This window comes from Rhinoderma darwinii, chromosome 11 (assembly GCF_050947455.1).
Source record: "Rhinoderma darwinii isolate aRhiDar2 chromosome 11, aRhiDar2.hap1, whole genome shotgun sequence".
In the NCBI taxonomy this organism is placed as follows: Eukaryota; Metazoa; Chordata; class Amphibia; order Anura; family Rhinodermatidae; genus Rhinoderma; species Rhinoderma darwinii.
The window spans coordinates 33,596,821-33,617,395 of NC_134697.1; the positions used below are offsets into that span (position 1 = coordinate 33,596,821).

General features: G+C 43.7%; 1 protein-coding gene across 12 annotated transcripts in view; it reads right to left on the minus strand.

The window, feature by feature from the left end:
* BTRC (beta-transducin repeat containing E3 ubiquitin protein ligase) overlaps positions 1-19,033 on the minus strand; it is a 182,209-nt gene extending 163,176 nt beyond the window's left edge. For 3 of the 12 annotated variants that reach the window (XM_075841042.1, XM_075841037.1, XM_075841043.1), the window contains exons 1-3: positions 18,945-19,033; positions 7,226-7,336; positions 4,910-4,990 (exon numbers count right to left, since the gene is read on the minus strand). In XM_075841042.1, coding sequence (XP_075697157.1) covers positions 4,910-4,961 — 52 coding nt within the window. In that variant the 5' untranslated portion in view covers positions 4,962-4,990; positions 7,226-7,336; positions 18,945-19,033. The remainder of the gene's footprint in view (positions 1-4,909; positions 4,991-7,225; positions 7,337-18,944) is intronic. The other 9 variants (XM_075841046.1, XM_075841041.1, XM_075841039.1 and 6 more) reach the window with 5 other exon arrangements.
* Between the last annotated feature and the right edge of the window lie 1,542 nt (positions 19,034-20,575).

Below are 20,575 nucleotides of genomic sequence, written 5' to 3' on the forward strand. Positions count from 1 at the left end.
CCTTGTTCTAAATTGCTTATATGGGAAATACAGTCTTGACGGAATAGACTATGTAGAGGAGATATATACATTCAACATCAATGCACAAATATAGCAATAAGGCAATTTTATTTATAAGTGCAGGACATCAAAACTAGGACATCCCAATGTTCTCTCTCCATCGTCTTCAGGGCTCATTCAGACTAGCGTAATCCTCGTCCGTGTGCTGTCCGTTGAAATAACTGACAGCACACGGACCCATTCATTTCAATGGGGCAATTCAGACATGCGTGGGTTTCACGAAGTGAGTGTCCGTTGTTTGAAACTCACTGCATGTCCTATATTGGTGCGTTTTTGCGCACCTTGTCGCCCATTGAAGTTTATGGGTGCGTGAAAAAAACCAGACAGCACACGGACGACATCTGTGTGCTGTCCGTGTTTCACGCATCAGTTACAAAGACATGCAAAGAAATGAAAAAAAAAGAAATAAAAAGAAGTGCTTTCACGGATGTGAAAAACGCATGCCACGCGCAAAACACGTTGATGCCATACGCAACGCACACTGATGGCACACGGATATGAACAGCTGGAAATACGCAGAAATTTTTTACGCGCACAAATCGGACACGCTCGTGTAAATGTAGCCTTAGCCTAATCATGAAGCCTTGTAAAACCCTGTAAAAACATTCACACACTCTACAGAAGATTACACCAATTTTGGCCGATGCAGCGAGCACCGAGCCAGGAGACAGCTCGTTGATCGGCACTCATTTGCTCCTGTCACGAGGAGCTACGTATGGGGACGAGCGGTCGTTACTACGATCACTCGTCCCCATACATTATCATCATGTCGGCAGCACATCTCCCGGTTTACACAGGGAGATGTGCTGCCGACAACGATATTTCAGTTTTTTAAAACAATGATCAGCAGATGAACGAGCGTTCTATGAAGGCTTGTCTGCCCGATAATTGGCCAGTGTAAAAGGGCCTTAAAGTGTGCTAAATCAAACATAGTGTGCCCAAAACGTAAAGCATAAAGAATTGAAAGCACAAAATTAATCAGGACCAAATGCATGCCACCAACAAGTGCTATAGCGCTGAAAGGGGTTGTCCAAGAGTTGAAAAAATTAGGCAGGCTGCCGGAAACGTTACAAAATGAAAAAATAAATAAAAAAGAAAACATTACTCAGTTGTTAAAGCGACTGATGCTCCAGTGCTGATGCTCCAGTGGTCCCTGCCGGTGGTCCCTGGCCTCAGTAATGCTAGCACGTACAGATGTGACCACTGACGCCAGTGATTGGCTGCAGCGATCATGCAGATGTAGGGCACAGAGAATAAACAGACTGGCAGGGACCATTGTAGTATTGGCGGGGAATTTAATAGGCTAGTAATGTCTTTATATTATATAATGTTGTGCCCACAGTCGCTGTCTCCCACCCCAGAGACGCCGGCACACGTGGATGAAACTCTCCTGTGTCCCATAGGGTGCACGCACACTCACTCCTGGCCTTAAAGGGCCAGCGTGCACACCCGTGTAAGTTTCCCCAGCCAATCCCATTACACCCTGGACTTTAAAAAGGGCTCTGCCCTTCCTCTCCTTGCCTGAGCGTTGTTGTTGTCTTTCCATGTTAGTTAAGCAAATGGTCCCTTAGTTGTATCCTGTTCCCAGTGTTTCCGTAGCCTGTTTCCCTTATCCTGCATCCGGTAACTGTGTTTGTTCCTGAGCTGAAGTCTAGTATTGGAGTCGTGTCTGTTCCTGAGCTGAAGTCTAGTGTTGGAGTCATGTCTGTTCCACCTGCCACGTCCAGCGTCATCTGCCAGCGTCTGCTACATCTCGTGTCTGTCTGGACTCTCATACAGGTACTCTTGTGCTAAGACTTTTGCATTGACTGTTGCTTGGTCAGCTGCCACTTTGCTATGGCGGAGCGGCCTAGTGGGTCCACATATGCCAGAATCGTAACATATAATCTAACATTTCCTGCACCCTGCTTGGTTTGTTTATCTCTCAAACAACTCCGTTAAGGGTTAAATTGTTTGGTGCGAAACCAAAGAAATTACACCCTATAGGGCTTACTAAATGGAAAAAATTGGTCAATAGCGTAGCCGATAAGTTAAAATACAGTAAAAAATGGGCAGGGGATAATAACTGTACAGTCTGTACAAGGGCATCAGTAGACGACTGCCACCTGGTACAGCGTGATTACACTCATCTTGAAGATACAGACTAGAAGTAAACCGATTGGACCAAACAGCCAGAAGCACCCAATATGGCCATAGATCTGATGATCAAAGAAGCGTAGCTAGGATTTTATTTACCCGGGGCAAAGATACAGTTCCATGCCTCAGTCCTGTATCTAAATACCCTGGCCAAGGCAAAGTGGATTTTTGGTGTCCCCCTGGCACATGCCACACTCCTGGCTCAACATATACATTATGCAGCAGGTCACGGTTGTCCATGGACAGCAGTAAAACACCCCATAGTTGTGGAAACCAATGCAAGGACTTTCTTGCCCGTCTGTGCGTTTCATACTTGAGAATAGGGACATTTACACCAAAGATATATTATTTGTGAACAGTTTAATAAATTGATAATCTGTGGAAAATAATAGAAAGGAGGACCAATGACCTCTCACTCCGTAGTATCTAAACTAAAATTAATGCAAACCACTAGTCTAGTATGAGTATAGTGAACCATCTTTGCAACTAGACCCTTCTGCACTTACAGCCACTTTGGTGCACATGTTGTACAGTTTACGCAGTAGGAACATGTGAGATGCTGTGAACAACCAGGCAGGGTCACCTAACACGAGGTGGTACTTACACGTCTTAACATCATGTCTGCTCAAATCCATAACAGGTGCCCACTCCAAGCATATAAGAGGGGGTGCTGGCAAGTGCCCAAGAGGGTAGCTAAAGTGAAATTAAACAGGAACTTTCTGAAATAGTCACTTCAGATTCCAACTAGGGATTAGTGTTCTGTTCGGAGAATGTGTTACCAAGGAAGAAATCTCAATGACAACATATTCTACTGGCAAAAAAAACTGGTAAAATAACAGATGTTGGAGGTAACAAACTATATATGTTCCCTGATAGGAACGTCTTCATTAAAACTACAGTAAGTGTTGTAACACCTGGGTAGTTTCAATGTGTACTCAACATTTACTATGTAATGAAATGGACAGGACTGACCCAATTCTAAGTAACTGCTGAGCCCTACAACTACACCAATAAGATAAAAAACTGTGGTGCCACATTGACAGAGTAATGCTATGCTCGGCCTGCTTCACACCGCCATGTTTGGTCCGTGATATACAGACCGTACGTCGGGCGTATTTCCTGGTCCGAACACAATTCAGGGAACCGGATTCCAAGTATCATAGTTATCTATGATTCTGGGAGTCACTCCCCCCCCCCCCGCGGGATTACTGTCCCGTACTGAAAACATGATTACAGTACGGGACATTATTCCCGCAAGGAGGCAGGGACTCCCAGCATCATAGATAACTATGAAGCTAGGAATCCGGCTCCCTGAACTGTGTTCGGTCCGGGAAATACGGCCGACATACGGTTCGAACACAGCGGTGTGACGCAGGCCTTAACATTACGTTCTTTTTGGCCTACGTTTGACATATACCCCACCAAAAGCACCCAAGGAATACATTAAACATAGGAAATGTCAGGAGAGTTCATGGCGTATCCGTTAAACAAACATCAATAAAGCCTACGGATGACGGATGCCACTGTCGGGCATCTGTTTAAAGGGTAACTAAACGTGCTCAGACCCCCTTACCAATCAAAACTTGACATGTCAGAAGTTTGTCGAACGTTTACTTGCCCTTTAACGCATACATCGCCCATAGACTATAATGGTATCTGATTAAAGGATACATCATGAAAAGCTATTGAAAAGCTCATGACTTATCCATTTAACGGATGCTTGTGATGGATCCATAGAGTGGAATACGTCACCCATAGGCTCCCACGTTAAAGAAAAGAAAAAGTATGTTTAACATATTCGTGAAATCCGCTGCAGAATTTTTCAGCCGAAAAATCTGAAGCAGAATGCCTCCAAACATCTGCCTATTGAGTTCAATGAGTAAAACGGTGTTCTGTTCCGATGGGACGTTTTTGGAGCGGTTTTTAATTGACTCTATTGAAAAAAAGCTCCAAAAACGGTCGTAAAAAATGCAGCGAAAATCGTGAGTGGCTTAAAAAACTTCTGAAAATCAGGGGCTGTTTTCCCTTGAAAACAGCTCCGTATTTCCAGACTTTTTGAGTCTTCTGCTTAAGGCACAGACACTGCTACGCTTCCGGCGGCCGGAACAGCTGTTTGGTGCGGGGTCTGGGTGTCGAACCCTCACTGACCATATACTGATGACATCTCCTGTGGATAGGTCATCAGTGATCAGTATAAAAACTGACCCCCGCCTGGACAACTCCTTTAAGAAGAACTCATTTTAGTTGTAATACCCACCCAGGCTAGGTCTTTCAGTTTGGTAAATTATGTAACATTTTGGTGATTTTTTTTTTTTTTAAGTGCATACATTTATAAAGCATTATGTTCCTCTCCAAGTAGTTTACTATCGTTAAAGAAAACCTCTGTCTTTATCCATCTGCACATGCAACCAAATCCTAGGTCCCTGCACAGCCAGCAAGAGACTTGGAACGCCCATCTGCCATAACCATTTTGCCCGCATAGTACAAGCAATGAAAGCTAAAAAAAATCCTGCCAAACTAGAACCGACAAGCTCTACGAATGCCACTGCCGAGGCCACAACTGTCATCAGTGATAGGACAACAAGCGATGGACCGTGCCCGCTATGTGACAAGAAACATGTTATTAGCATTACAGAGACAACACCACATAAGCCATGTGTCTTCACATAACCTCATATATCCACAAGGGCTCGTTATAGATTTCTATTATTACCAGCACACACAGCCATGGACGGCAGCCCAGGAATGAGCATGACGTGGAACATGGACCTACTTTCACTGTGCACTAGGAAACCTGCAAAGCAAAGCCAGAAATTGAGTTACATCTGCAGTTTATATAAACCTAAGTTTGAACATAGCAACACATGGCCAATAATTGAAGGGGTAGTCCATAAACAGAAAAACGTGGCTTCTACCTTCAAAAACAGCGCCACACCTGTCCATTGGTTGTGACTGGTGTTGTACCTCAACTCACTTGAAGTGAATGGGGCTGAGCTGCAATACCACAAATAGCCCATGGACACGAGATGGGGTGTGCGACTTATGCCACTGTATGCCTATACAAAATGGCAAATAAAGCCTTCCATCGGAGGTATAAGTTGGGTAATACTCCCGACATATACCTCCAACGAAAGACTCCGAGGAGATGTGAACCAAGTGTTTTTCTGCCAGGCGACGCTATTCTGTAACAATTAAAAAAATAATAATTAGGGGCCTATGGGAACCTTACAGTGCACGGTTGTATAGTTTCAGGCACCAGTCTATACAGTAGCACACGGAGCGTCGTAGGCAACATCACATAGTACCTCCATATGAAATCGTATAACAAATATATTCTCCCCTAGAAACAATTCTTCTAGAGAAGAATACATGTGTAGTACGGCATCCGATGGTGAACGCCACAACCTCAATTTTAAATCAGAGGCATACGGAGGTACAATCGGTGCAGTTTCACATGACCGAGTGCTACTCGGGCCGTTTTTCACGGACCCATTTACTTTAGTATATGAATTGGGTCCGTGAAATGGACCAGATTCTCCGATCCATGGAAAGATTGGACATGTTCCATCTTTCCACGGATCACTGACGGCACCCGGCCGGCGCACACTACTGTGTGCATGAGGCATAAGGCCCCATACATCTCTCTAGATGCTGTATTATAACGGAGTACTAATCGGAGGCTGTACAGAGCCATAATACATGTGTGCATGACCGCTTATGTTGTATGCAAATATATACTTTGGACTTCAATTAGCCAAATGTGATGTGGAACCTCTGCATGCTTCCATTTAAAATCAGAGGCACAAGGAGGTACAATATGTGCCCATAACAAGTTTCAGGTGTCTTCTTATAACGGATCCACATTACACTGATATATAATACGGCAGTCTGCACAAGAGCCCTAAAAAGGGTTGTCCAGCACATACTTTGGTATCAACATAAAATAAAGCTATATTACCTGTTGCCCAGTCCCCCGCCAGTCTCAGTTTTCTGCTGCAGCAATGACGTGTCGTCACGGCAACACGTGACTACTGCAGTTAATCAATGGCCGAAGCGGTGGCCCACTACACTCCAGCCAATGATTGGTGATGTCTCGACACGTCATCACTGCGGCAGAACGTAGAGACAGGAGGGAGACGGGGCAGCGGTGGAACGGGGCGAATATGGCTTTATTTATGTTGGTACTGCATCGTGAGCCGTTAATGCTATGATGTGCATAATAATAAATATTAAGGCCCCATACACATGGCCGTAAAATTGCCCGTAATTACGGGCCAATTAATTTCTATGGCCGACGGACACCTTTCTGTATGTCTACGGGAGGGTGTCCGTGCCATAGAAACCTGCCGAAAAAAATAGGACGTCCTATTTTTTAATTTTACGGAACATGCTCCTATGCTTTATAATGGGAGCACAGCTCGGAAAAACGGCCGGCTATAATTACGGGCACGGTTGTGTGCATGAAGCCTAACCTAATAATATAATGTGGGAGGAGTAATGTGGTCACAATGGGCCTCATTTATCAATACTAACAGAAAAATTGGCCTCGTTACCTATAGCAACCAATCACAGCATCATTTTTTCCAGAGCTGTCTAATAAATAAAAGCAGAGCTCTGATTGGTTGCTGTGGGTAACTAGGTTAGTTTCTCTGTTCAAGGAAGCCATGACACTTTGCTGGTTACCGATGGCACCCACCGTACACCATTGACTTACAATGGGATCTGTTAGGGTTCCTTCATTTTGACGGAAAAAATAGTATTGCATGCAGTGTTATAGCGCCAAATCTGCCGCACTTTGTGATGGAGCTTCGAACGCAAGCCAGTTTCCAGTCATGATAAATGAGGATCTTTGTTTTTCACGATGTTTTAAAATTAATTTTCAGGTATAAGGACCCCCTCATCTGATCAGTGGAGCTCCGAGAAGCTCACGAACCTCTTACCTAATAAAAAGTATGCAGTAAAAATATATATAAAAAATATATACATCACGATTACCAATTGAAGCACTATCGATATTTATTTTGTTTACTTTATATCGCCGCTTTATCAGATTTGGCAGCGATTTTAAAAAGTAGTCTTCTTTTTCTCCTCCATAGATTATTCAATTCAGCAAACGTCTGTGTGTCGCACCGGCCATAAGCTAATAATAAGAAAAAAATCCACACGTAAATATTTCTACATGAAATCACGAAACAAACATAAATGTGGCCACAATGTCGTTTAGTCAGACGTGCTATACTAATGCCAGGCTCATTCATTGTAAAGAATGCTGTAACCTAATTCCCTGGTTAAAGGAAATGGGGTGCAGCTGTCTTCCCTAAAAATCAAATTCCAATGAGAAATGGATTAGACAATACAGGATGCCCCTTGAGTCCCCCCATTCATGGCCTGGCGACAGTTGTCTTACCACTTGTGGTAAATAAAAGACACTTGCCGGTTATCACCTATAAAGAGGAGCTGCGCCCATGAAATAGTAATGCGGTGCTTTTCTCCATCTGTTATAAAGAATTATTTTATTACGTATTGAAAAAAAGAAAAAAGAGATCAGACCAAAGTACAAAATTAAAACATTTACATATTTAATAAAAAGGAAAAAAAAAAAAATTACAAAATTCTCAGCTCTGTTTCTCATCCACCACTGGCTGCTCTGCTTGGCACAATGGGGATCAAAGGACCCCCTGTACTTCTAACACTTCAGGGTCCCACATCAATACAAAATGAGTGCAAGCCTAAGTCAAAGTGGCCTGAGTTGTATTTATGGAGCAGCAGACACAGCCATGAAACATCCATTATCATCACAAGACGTTCCCACTCCGACGGCCTCATTCACACGGCAGGGTTTCCCGGCCGTTCATAAATCGGCCGGCAACCGGCTGCATTAGGAATAATAGACCCCTAATGGGGCTATTCACACGACCGATTTTTTGACTGCCGGGAAAACCGTCCGTCAAAAAATAGGACATGCTCTATCTTCGCCCGGGTACCCGGCCGCCCGGCTCCAATAGAAGTCTATGGGGCCGGGTAATACACGGCCATCACCAGGATGTGTCCCGAGTGATGGCCGGGTTTTCTGGCGCTTGCGCTCTATCTCCTCCTCCTCCTCACAGCGCAGAGTGCATGTGAGGAGGAGCAGTTGATGCCATTCTGACTAATGGAATCGCTGTACACTGTGTGGCAGGGCCGGGGTGTACAGCAGGTGGAAGGGAGCGCTGCGCTGGCTCCCTTCCCCTGCTTGTTTTAAAAGCACCCTGGCCCAGCGACACCTTCGATGGCGCCGCTAGCAGCTGCTGCGGCTGCTACTACTGTAGTGACGCCACTATAGCAGAGCGGGGAGGTATCTCCCCGCTCTGCTATGTGCTAGCCGCACTTTAGCTCCTTGAAGGAGCGGAATCCGCGTGTTTTCGGGGATTCCGCTCCTGGACAGAGCGCTTGATGTCTCTGTCCATATCTGGGCAGTGATATCAGGGGAAACTCCTGAAGCGGAATCCCCGAATACATGGGGATTCCCCTTCAGGAGTTGCCGCTGATGTCACTGTCCGGATCTGCCCGGCCCGGCACGGATGCAAAACTTAATGCAAACCGGCCGGGCAAAATGGCAGATTTTACCGGCCGATACTCGGGCTCGGGAACGACCCGGTCGTGTGAATCCAGTACAGCACAGGTAGCGCCACTATTCAAGGCAAAACGTGGTCGTTATACCCAAAATATGTACTTTTAAGTTTGTGATACAAATAAGTCGCTGAGTTTAGAAAACCTATTTGGGAAAAAGAGCATCTGCGATTTTGGAGGACCGAGCACATTTATACATTACATGAACAGAACATGGAATTCAATGGGCACTCAATGTTTAGAAAACAAATGTATAGGCACAAGGGGGGGAGTTAAGGCTATGTTCACACGGGGTATTTTGCCGAGTTTTTTGACGCGGAAACCGCGTTGCAAAACTCGGCAAAAACGGCCGAGAACGCCTCCCATTGATTTCAATGGGAGGCGTCGGCGTCTTTTTCCCGCGAGCAGTAAAACTGCCTCGCGGGAAAAAGAAGCGACATGCCCTATCTTCGGGCGCTTCCGCCTCTGACCTCCCATTGACTTCAATGGGAGGCAGGAGAAAGCGTATTTCTCGCTGTTTTATGCCCGCGGCGCTCAATGGCCGCGGGCGAAAAACGGCGCGATAATTGCCGCGAAAATCGGCGTGCAGGGAGAGGAATATCTGCCTCAAAGTTCCAAACGGAATTTTGAGGCAGATATTCCTCCCCCAAAATACTCCGTGTGAACATAGCCTAAGGCTGGGTTCACACTGAGTTTTTTTTGCAGGAGGAAAATCTGCCTCAAAATTCAGTTTGGAATTTTGAGGCAGATTTTCCGCTGCCTGTATGACGATTTTCGCGGCGTCTTTCGCCATTGAACGCCGCGGGCATAAAACGCCACGACATACGCTTTCTCTGCCTCCCATTGATGTCAATGGGAGGTCAGAGGCGTAAACGCCCGAAGATAGGACATGTCCCTTCTTTTTAGAAATCAATGGGAGGCATTTTCGGCCGTTTTTTGTGCGTTTTCGACGCGGTTTCCACGTAAAATAACTTGTCAAAAGACTCCGTGTGAACTCCCCCTTAGAACGACTTTATGTGAGTTTTCTGGTCCTCTTGCTAGCTAGAAGACTAGGCTGTGGTGATCTGTAATGTGCTCCGCTCCTCTCAGCTTTATTTGGAAGAGGCGCAGTCTCTCAAAGGTTTTCTTCCTGTTTGGGTGACCACTGTTTGAGCACATGCAGCTACAGTCGCCGTAAGTTCATATATAAGAGAATATCTGATCATGTAGTTACATAATATACAATCAAACGTTTACCCGAGATAAAAGGAATGTTAGAGGGTGTAATTGGGTTTTCAAAGAAAGGCTGCCTGGAATATAAAAACATCCATATATACTTATCTTATGAATCCCTCCACCCACAGACTTCTGTTTCGTTTTAAAAGTAGTGCTGAGCCGGGTCGGAATGGCCCACCAGAGGATCCTTCAGTAGTCCCAAGTCCTGGTACAATAACGGACTCCTAACACAAGATGACCCAACAGGGACCAGCAGAAAACACCCTTTCCTTGCCATTAGAGACCTTTTCTTTGGGATTGATTCACAAATAACCTATAATACTTTATTGATTACATGTCCGGTGTGTATAATGATATCGTTTACAATGCGATTAAAAGTGGATGTGCACATGTTCTGGAGGACGATCAATCAAAAACATTTCTACTGGTGATCCCACACAACCCAAGTCCATCATTGGCGAGGTGGCATCCGTAGCAGCGTGCAGCGTCTGACGCCACAGTCACACGATGTGGTGTGACGCCACTATTTTAGGGTCTGCTAGGGATTGGTGGGATTGCATTCTCACTCTCAAAAACCCTTTTATATAAAATGTTCACCGTGCAGCGAATAGGCTTTGCCATAATAATTTTGGTCAGCGCCGCAGAAGGGTTGACGCCAGGACAGAATAGAACTTACTTTATCCACACGCTGCGAATTAACGATTAATAAGTCAGTCTCGGCAGCATTAACACTTTCTATGTGAAGCGCATAACTTCGGTCAACCTCAAGGAGAGCTCACAGGCTGTTTCCTGTGGTTAACACATCAATTAATCCCTCAATCATCAGAACTTCCAGCACTAGAAGAAGAATCTCATCTCCGCTGAAACACTACATGACTGATAGGGTATGTTCACACGGCCTCTTTTTGGACGTTTCTCGGACCGTAAACGGCCGAAAAATCAGAAGCAGAACGCCTCCAAACATCTGCCCATTGATTTCAATGGGAAAAACGACGTTCTGTTCCGACGGGCCGTTTTTTTTACGCCGCCGTTTTGAAAAACTGCAGCTTAAAAAAATGGCCACGAAAAAGAAGTGCAGGCCGTTTTTCATTGCCTCTATAGAAAACAGCTCCAAAAACGGACGTAAAAAACGCCTCGAAAATCGCGAGTGGCTTAAAAAAAACGTCTGAAAATCAGAAGCTGTTTTCCCTTGACGTTTTTGAGTTTGCGTGTGAACATACCCATAAAGTGAAGCATACAATTGTGGCTAGTGGACATACACTTGTTACCCATAGCAACCAATCACAGGGCACTTCTCAATTTCCCAGAGCAGTCTTGTAAACAAAAGCAGAGCTCTGATTGGTTGCTGGGACACAAGGCCAGTTGTTAAAAGTCCCTTTTAAATGGGCCAATGATCAGCAAATGAGTGCTCATATAAACGCTTGTTCCCGATCCTTGCCCTGTGTGAACAGGGCAACGATCAGCCGATGAACGAGAACACTTGTTCATCGGCAGAACTGCTCATTTATGTGGCTGATAAAATGGTCGCTAATGAACAGCGCATCTCCTGTGAAAAAAGGAAGATGTGCTGCCGACAACAAAGGAATGTATGGGGACGAACGATCATTTGTCCCCACACATTACCAATTATTGCTCCTTCTGAAAGGAGCAAACGAGCGGCAATCGATACGGTCTCATAGATCAGTGCTCGTCTCCACAGTACACATCGGGCCGTGTAAAAGGACCTTTAGACATTTTGGTCTCATTATATTAGGTTTAATGCAAGGCCTGAAGGGTGGTGCAAGACTTAGGGATTCAAAGAACAAATTAGGCTTTATGCACACGACTTAGTAGCATCCATGTGCGGTCAGTTTTTTTTGCTGATCCATACACTAGAATGGGTGAGACGGACTGCAAATATGGATAAGAATAGGACCTGTTGTATAATTTGCGGAAGGACACACAGATTCGCAAAAAAACAAAAACGGATGTGTGCATCGCCCCATAGAAATGATTCAAATACAAAGGCTGGACTCACACGAGCATGTTCAGTCCGTAAAGGACGGAACGTATTTCGGCCGCAAGTCCCGGACCGAACACAGTGCAGGGAGCCGGGCTCCTAGCATCATACTTATGTACGATGCTAGGAGTCCCTGCCTCTCCGTGGAACTACTGTCCCGTACTGAAAACATGATTACAGTACGGGACAGTTGTCCTGCAGCGAGGCAGGGACTCCTAGCGTCGTACATAACTATGATGCTAGGAGCCCGGCTCCCTGCACAGTGTTCGGTCCGGGACTTCCGGCCGAAATACGTCCGTCCATTACGGACTGAACATGCTCGTGTGAATCCAGCCCAAATAGTTCAGTATGCTATCCGCAAAAAAAAATGAAAACTGATGCAAACAGTCGTGTGCATGAGCTCTTACAAAGAATCTCATGTCTGGTGTCACGCACCGCCCCCTCGGACCCGGCACGTGGTATAGCACAAAGTATTCGTTTTGCCTGCACCCTATCCATTACATTTTAGTGGCATTTGAAATCTAATGGGCGAGGTTAAAATTTGCGACTTCTCGCCATTTTCTGAAAGTGACGCAGAAAAGGAGCAGGGCTTAGCCAAAGGGGTCCGGGCCTGCACCAGAGCAGATTTATCATAACTTATAGCAGAAACTGGCGTAAGTTACGGTGCAAATCTGCACCTGCCCAATGCAGGCATAGGTATGAATTTCTGTCACACGAACAGCCAAAGATGCACCAAATATATTAAAAGGTGAGCACCTCTTAAAATATTTGGCGCATTATCCGCCAAAGTACATTCATTTAACCCCTTAGTGACCAGCCCATTTTAGGCCCTAATGACCAAGCTATTTTATTCGTTTTTCTATAGTCGCATTCAAAGAGCTATAACGTTTTTATTTTTTCGTCTACATAGCTGTATGAGGACTTGTTTTTTGCGGGATTAGTTGTGCTTTTTAATAGCACCATTTTTGGGTACATATAATTTTTATATTAACTTTTATTAACCTTTTTGGGGGGGGATTATAAAAAAAAACTGAAATTCCGCCATTGTTCTATCCGTTTTTAAATTGACGCCGTTCACTGTGCGACGTAATTAACATGTTACCTTTATTCTATGGGTCGGTACGATTACGGCGATACCACATATGTAGAGGTTTTTTTATGTTTTACAACTTTTGCACAATAAAAACACTTTTGAACTAAAATTATTTGCTTTTGCATCGTCGCTTTCCAAGAGCCGTAATTTTTTTTTTTTTCCATCAATGTAGTGATTTTTTGGGCTTGTTTTCTGCGGGACAAGACGTAGTTTTGAATGGTACTGTTTTGGGGTGCATGGCACTTATTGATTCATTTTTATTATGACTTTTTTCGGGGGCAATGGGAAAAAATTGCAATTTCGCCATGGTTTTTTGCGTTTTTTTTTTACGGTGTTCACTTTGCGGTTTAAATTACATATTAACTTTATTAATGGAGTCATTACGGTCGCGGCGATACCACATATGTTTACTTTTTTTTTTTTTTTACACTTTTACTAAATAAAACCACTTTTTATGGAAAAAAATGGTTTTATTTATTTTTTTACTGTACTTTTTATTAATAATCTTTATTTCACTTTGATGACTGATTTTATTTGTCCCACTAGGGGACTTTACTGTGCGATATTCCGATCGCTGCTATAATGCTCTGGTATACTTCGTATACCAGAGCATTATTGCCTGTCAGTGTAAATCTGACAGGCAATCTGTTAGGACGTGCCTCCGGCGTGTCCTAACAGGCATATGTCCAGGGCAGACCTGGGGGCTTTTATCAAGCCCCCGGCTGCCATGACAGCCCATCGGAGACCCGCGATTGCATTCGCGGGCCGCCGATGGGTGACAGAGGGAGCGCACTCCCTCTGTAAACAAAGTTAAATGCCGCGGTCGCTATTGACGGCGGCATTTAACGGGTTAAACGGCCGCGATCGAAGTAAACTTCGATCGCGGGCGTTGGAGCAGGAGCTCAGCTGTCATCAGACAGCAGAGCCCCGGCTCCTGCCTGCACGGGAGACCCGTGCAGGACTTAGACTAGGCTGACGTGAAAAGGCGTCAGCCTAGCCTAAAGCCCATTAGTGACTCACGTGAAAAGGCGTATTAGTGGTCACTAAGGGGTTAAGACAGGTGTTTGACACGTCAGCCTTAATAGATTCTCCCAGTTAGGCCTTATTTACACGACTGTGTGCAATTTGCGCATTGCAGTTCCGTGTGTCATAAGTGTTTGATGCGTGGCTGCGTGATTTTCGCGCACATGCCATCCTTATGACACGCGGTTTTGAGGTTTAGAAAATGAAATGAAGGAGGTGGTTTTATTTTTCCCTTAATTTCTTGAACTGTTGCGCGAATCACACACAGCACACGGATGTGCGTCCGTGTGCTGTCCGTGATTTTCACGCACCCATTGACTTCAATGGGTGCGTGATGCGCAAAAAAACGCTCAAGTATAGAACATGCTGTGAGTTTCACGCAGCGGACGCATGCTGCGTGAAAAACATGGAATGTCTGAACGGCCCCATTGACTTGCATAGGTCCGTGCGACGAGTGTGATTTTCATGCGCGTATCACGGACGTGAAACGCGTTCGTGTGAATAAGGCCTTACTAACTATAAGCCCTCCTTCCAATACAGCTTTTTCTCTGGCAATTTAAACTGCATCAAAAACGCTTCTAAAAATGCCAGCGTTGTGTTCACACGGCTTATTTTCAGCCGTTTTTCAGGCCGAAAAATCGGAAGCAGAACGCCTCCAAACATCTGCCCATTAATTTTAATGGGAAAAACGGTGTTCTGTTCCGACAGGCCGTTTTTTTACGCAGCCGTTTTTAAAAAACAAGTGCATGTCACTTCTTGAGCCGTTTTTCATTGACTCTATAGAAAAACAGCTCCAAAAACGGCCGTAAAAAACGCAAGTTGCTTGAAAAACAGCTGACAATCAGAGGCCTAAACAGTGGAATCAGTCATTGGTACAGTGTACATTGAGAAAAACTCCCGGCGTACAATGCAAACCAGTGTGAATAGACCCTAAAGGTATGTTCACACGGAGTGTTTTCAGCCGTAAACGTCCCGAAAAATGGCGTTCTGTTCCAACGGCCGCGAAAAAGAAGTGCATGTCACTTCTTGAGCCATTTTTGGTGCCGTTTTTCATAGACTATAGAAAAACAACTCCAAAAACGGCCGTTAAAAACGCAGTGAAAAATGCGATTGATTAAAAAAAAATCTGAAAATCAGGAGTGGTTTTCCCTTGAAAACAGCTCCGTATTTTCAGACGTTTTTGGTCTCTACATATGCACATACCCTTAGGGTATGTGCACACGAGAAGTGTCTTTTACGTCTGAAAAGACAGACTGTTTTCAGGAGAAAACAGCTGCGTCATTTCAGACGTAAAAGCTCCTCCTCGTATTTTGCGAGGCGTCTTTGACGCTCGTAATCTTGAGCTGCTCTTCATTGAATGCAATGAAGAACGGCTCAAATTACGTTGCAAAGAAGTGTCCTGCATATAATGTATATAAGTGTCCCGCATATAATGTATATAAGTGTCCCGCATATAATGTATAGAAGTGTCCCGCATATACTGTATATAAGTGTCCCGCATATAATGTATATAAGTGTCCCGCATATAATGTATATAAGTGTCCCGCATATAATGTATATAAGTGTCCCGCATATAATGTATATAAGTGTCCCGCATATAATGTATATAAGTGTCCCGCATATAATGTATATAAGTGTCCCGCATATAATGTATATAAGTGTCCCGCATATAATGTATATAAGTGTCCCGCATATAATGTATATAAGTGTCCCGCATATAATGTATAGAAGTGTCCTGCATATAATGTATAGAAGTGTCCTGCATATAATGTATATAAGTGTCCCGCATATAATGTATAGAAGTGTCCCGCATATAATGTATAGAAGTGTCCCGCATATAATGTATAGAAGTGTCCCGCATATAATGTATAGAAGTGTCCTGCATATAATGTATAGAAGTGTCCTGCATATAATGTATAGAAGTGTCCTGCATATAATGTATAGAAGTGTCCTGCATATAATGTATAGAAGTGTCCTGCATATAATGTATAGAAGTGTCCTGCATATAATGTATAGAAGTGTCCTGCATATAATGTATAGAAGTGTCCCGCATATAATGTATATAAGTGTCCCGCATATAATGTATATAAGTGTCCTGCATATAATGTATATAAGTGTCCTGCATATAATGTATATAAGTGTCCCGCATATAATGTATATAAGTGTCCCGCATATAATGTATAGAAGTGTCCTGCATATAATGTATATAAGTGTCCTGCACTTCTTTGCCGAGGCAGTCAATTTACGCGTCGTCGTTTGACAGCTGGTCGTCGGCACAGTACGTCGGCAAACCCATTCAAATGAATGGGCAGATGTTTGTCGACGTATTGTAGCCCTATTTTCAGACGTAAAACGAGGCATAATACACCTCGTTTACGTCTGAAAATAGGTCGTGTGAACCCAGCTTTAAAATGTAACATGCATTCTTTATGACGTTTTTTAAGTCCTATAGAAAAGCCTATGGGAAAAACACCTGAAAAAACACCATACCCAGAGCAGGCTGTGCTTGGAAAAAAAACGCCACTGACCACAAAATTGCCTCCAAAAACGCCACAAACCAAAACGCAGTTGTGTATAGTGCATTTTGTATTTTACTATAGACTTTAAAGTAACATCTGGCTGCAACAAAAAAAACCGCTATTAAAAACGCCACAAAAGACGTTCAAAAATGGTGTGTGAATCCAGCCTAATGGAGAATAAAATAGTGGAGCAATTGATTTACACAAGAATTACGACCTGGTGTGCGCCATCTTGAAAAATACAATGGGGCAGATTTCATCATCCAAACGGAGGCAGAATTCTGGCGTACACGCTGTTTGCCACATTTATTAGCTGTTTGGGGGGCATAATTTAGCACAAAATGGGGCACGGTCTAGAAGAAAGGGGCATGACCTAAAATGTGCAGTCATTCGCCAAAATTTTGGTGCAAAAAAATGGCGTAAACTAAGTTAACCAAGAGGTGGTATAAGGTAGAGGAAAATGTCTAACATGTCTAGCAAGATGCGCCAAATTTATCATACACCGTGCACCACTTTGATACATTTGGCGCATCTTCTGACTGCCTGGTGTAAGTCTATGCGGTCCAATTCTCAGACATTATTAGTAAATGTGTGGCATTGTGCGCACCACTGACTACACACCGCCAGAATGCTGCGTGGTACCACGATTAGTAAATTGCCCCCAGTCTGTTGCCTAATGTGAACTGCGCTTTATCTTACCATGTCGTCATATTCTTGTGCAGGGCATTCTCACAAGTGTAAATAAATATGAAGAATTCCCTGTTTGCCCCGTGCAGCGCACACTTTACATACAATGTTTCTTAATTAAATCTCAACGTTATAGCGGCTCAGAAGTGGAAGGCAAAATACTGACAGTTAAATGATAATAAACAAAGACAGTAAAAAGGCATTAGAAGTGATTACAGATTCAGCCAAGACTTCCGCTTGTAATGAAAAAGTTAATGATTGGGAAATGTTAGCAATGTTTTACCTTCTCCCTTATATTCCTGCTACAACATATACAGTAGGTGGTCAGGATACCCACGTCTAACACTGCGGGCCAGATAATGACCATAGGGTTGGTGGAGGGAACCCCAATTATCCTGATCAGCTGTTATCCACAATGATGCATTAGACTGCAGTGCCCCCCAATGTTTGATCGATGGGGTCCGGCCATAAAGCATGCCCTGCCCCATTTACTGACACTACAGCGCTGCTATAGTCCATGTGGCTGTGGATGGTACTGCAGTTTGGGCACAGCTCAACCTCATTTACTTGGGACACAGCCAATCGGATGCACTTAGACTCTGCTGTATCGGGTGGACAAGCCCAGCTCTTTATTCCGCTATTTAATGGGAGTCTTGACCTCCACACTCTTGCAAAGTGTCAGAAAAGCAGGAACAGCTTGCAAGTCGCATGCGGTAAGGAAAAAAAACAGTTGTCTAGACCAGTACAACCTGGTGTAGATCAGCGGCTGCGCCATATTTAAACGCCAATATCACCCTGCACGTTATTCTATGAGGCTATATACCAGGTGACCAATGCCCGAAGTGGGCCACACATACAAACACCACGGCAAGCGGCAGAGAAGAATTATTTAGCACATCCAAACAGATCTCCATTGCGGCACCAGCGGAAAAATCTATTTATCAGATCGTCTATGGCCACTCTGATGGAGATGACAAAACGTTATTACACGGATATACAGGTGAACGCCTTAAAAAATCAAAACAAAATTTCTTATATATATATATATAGGAACCTAGCAACCAATTCTACAGCGTCCACATACTGGTTACTGTACACAATGATACACATATAGGATCTACTGAATATTCATGGCTGTAATAGGTAGTTGTATATATATATATATATATATATATATGTTGTTATATAGCAATAATTAATATAATGTCTTATTCACACAGTGCAATTTTGATGCAGTTTTTGAAGCCACAACCATGGGTGGAAAGTAAAGGGAGGGGGGGGGGTATATAGGAAAGATAGTTTTTATTTTATTTATTTTTTTGTTTGTTTGTTTTTTTAATTCACTACTAGTTTTGGCACCAAAAACCTCACCAAATACCTAACAATAGATCTATGCCTCCAGGGATACAGCAATGTCATCACCCATATGTTATGTGCTGCAGACACGACATAAGCCATGATTTGCACCTAAATGCAGACACAGGATAATGGCAGAGGCTGATCTAACAACCAGATCCTCAGCCTGAGCGCACTCCCCGCCGCGCCGTCATCCCGTTACCAGCCCTGACATCACAGCGGAACAGCATGACGTGAGTATCATTACCTTTTTATAAGATGCCATCACCCCCAGTACACCCTGCTGACAGAGGTACTTCCTCGTCCGATGACATCGCGGTCACATGGTCCCCTAACTAAAGCGGCTACGGAAGCCTAGAGGGGACAGATAAGCTCAGAAGGCGAAGCTCGCTGGGTTCCAGCAGCACAGATAGATTGTGTATGGAAAGTGTTACATAGTTTCCCTTATTTTGAAAATATTTTTCTTTTTTATTTCAGGGTCAGTAAAGAAACTGTTCTGGGTTGTGAAAAGTATCTCCGTTATCTTATGTATCAAGTGAAGTGCTAAACGTTATAGAGAAATTCCTTCATGTATGATTTCTTTTTATTTCCCTAGAGAATGTATAAAAAAATTGCTGTATTTATAGTTTTTTCTCATTATTTATCCCTTTTGCTGCCAGGGCAGTATTCACACTTTTGACAAACACCAATAAAACCATAACTAAATTAAAAAAATAAATAAATCACGTTATATCCCCATATCCCATATATTTTCTGCAAGTAGACAATTGTGAAAATGTCACCCTGTAACATGGGGTTCTTGTGTGCTGTCCTGTAAAAGAAACACAATCACAGACCAGAAAAAAAACATTGATTAACTCCTTGGTGACGCGGCACATTTTGTTTTTTTCATTTACGTTTCTTCCTCCCGCTTTCCAAAAGCCATAACTTATTTCTTTTTCCATCGTCATAGCCGTATAAGGGCTTGTATTTTGCGGGACAAGTTGTAGTTTTTAATGGCATAATTTAAAGAGAAAAAAAAACGTAACTTTTTTATTTTTCCATCGATTGAGCGGTGTGAGGGCTTATTTTTTTTGTGGGGCGAGCTGTAGTTTTTATTGCTACCACTGCTATTCCATTTTTTTTTGGGGGAGCTTTAACCTAAAAACAACAATTCTGGCGTTTTACCTAATTTTTTATACGGCATTTTTTACATTACTTTAGGGGGGAAATGGTTGAAGGGGAATTTTTGAACTTTTAATATTTTTTATGTACATTCATTTAAAAAAACAAATTAACTGTATATTACTTATTTTATTAGTCCCCCTAGAGCAGTAATCCCCAACCACCTGGCGGCGGACCACTACTGGGCCGCGGATCATTTGGTACCGGGCCGCAGTAGCTGGTATCCGCCCCGGTGGCCGCAGGGAATTTCGGCCAATAAACTGCACCAAACTGTGGTGCAGTTTTTCGCCCAGAAAGTCCGCTGCGGAAAACTGCTGAGCATTTAGCCGGCCTGCTAGCAGGAAAGCCTCCTGGGATAACGTTTCATCCCAGGAGACCGCTGTGATTGGCTGCAGCAGCGGTCACATGGGATGAAACCTCATCCCAGGAGGCCGGCCTGGAGGAAGAACACAGACTTCTGGATAAGTATAATTTTATTCATTTGTTTTGCGATTCCGCCGCAATAAATGCAATAACTGCTATTTGTTGTGGGTTTTACCTCCCATTGAATTCATGGAGGAAAGCCCGCCACAAATATGCAGCGTTTACGCAAATACAATTGACATGCTGCGGAATAAAATTCCGCACCACATGTCAATTTCTAAACGGTTCTTCCTCTCACTATTTACGCAGCATGTGGATGAGATCTGTTCTATCTCATCCACTTTGCTGCTG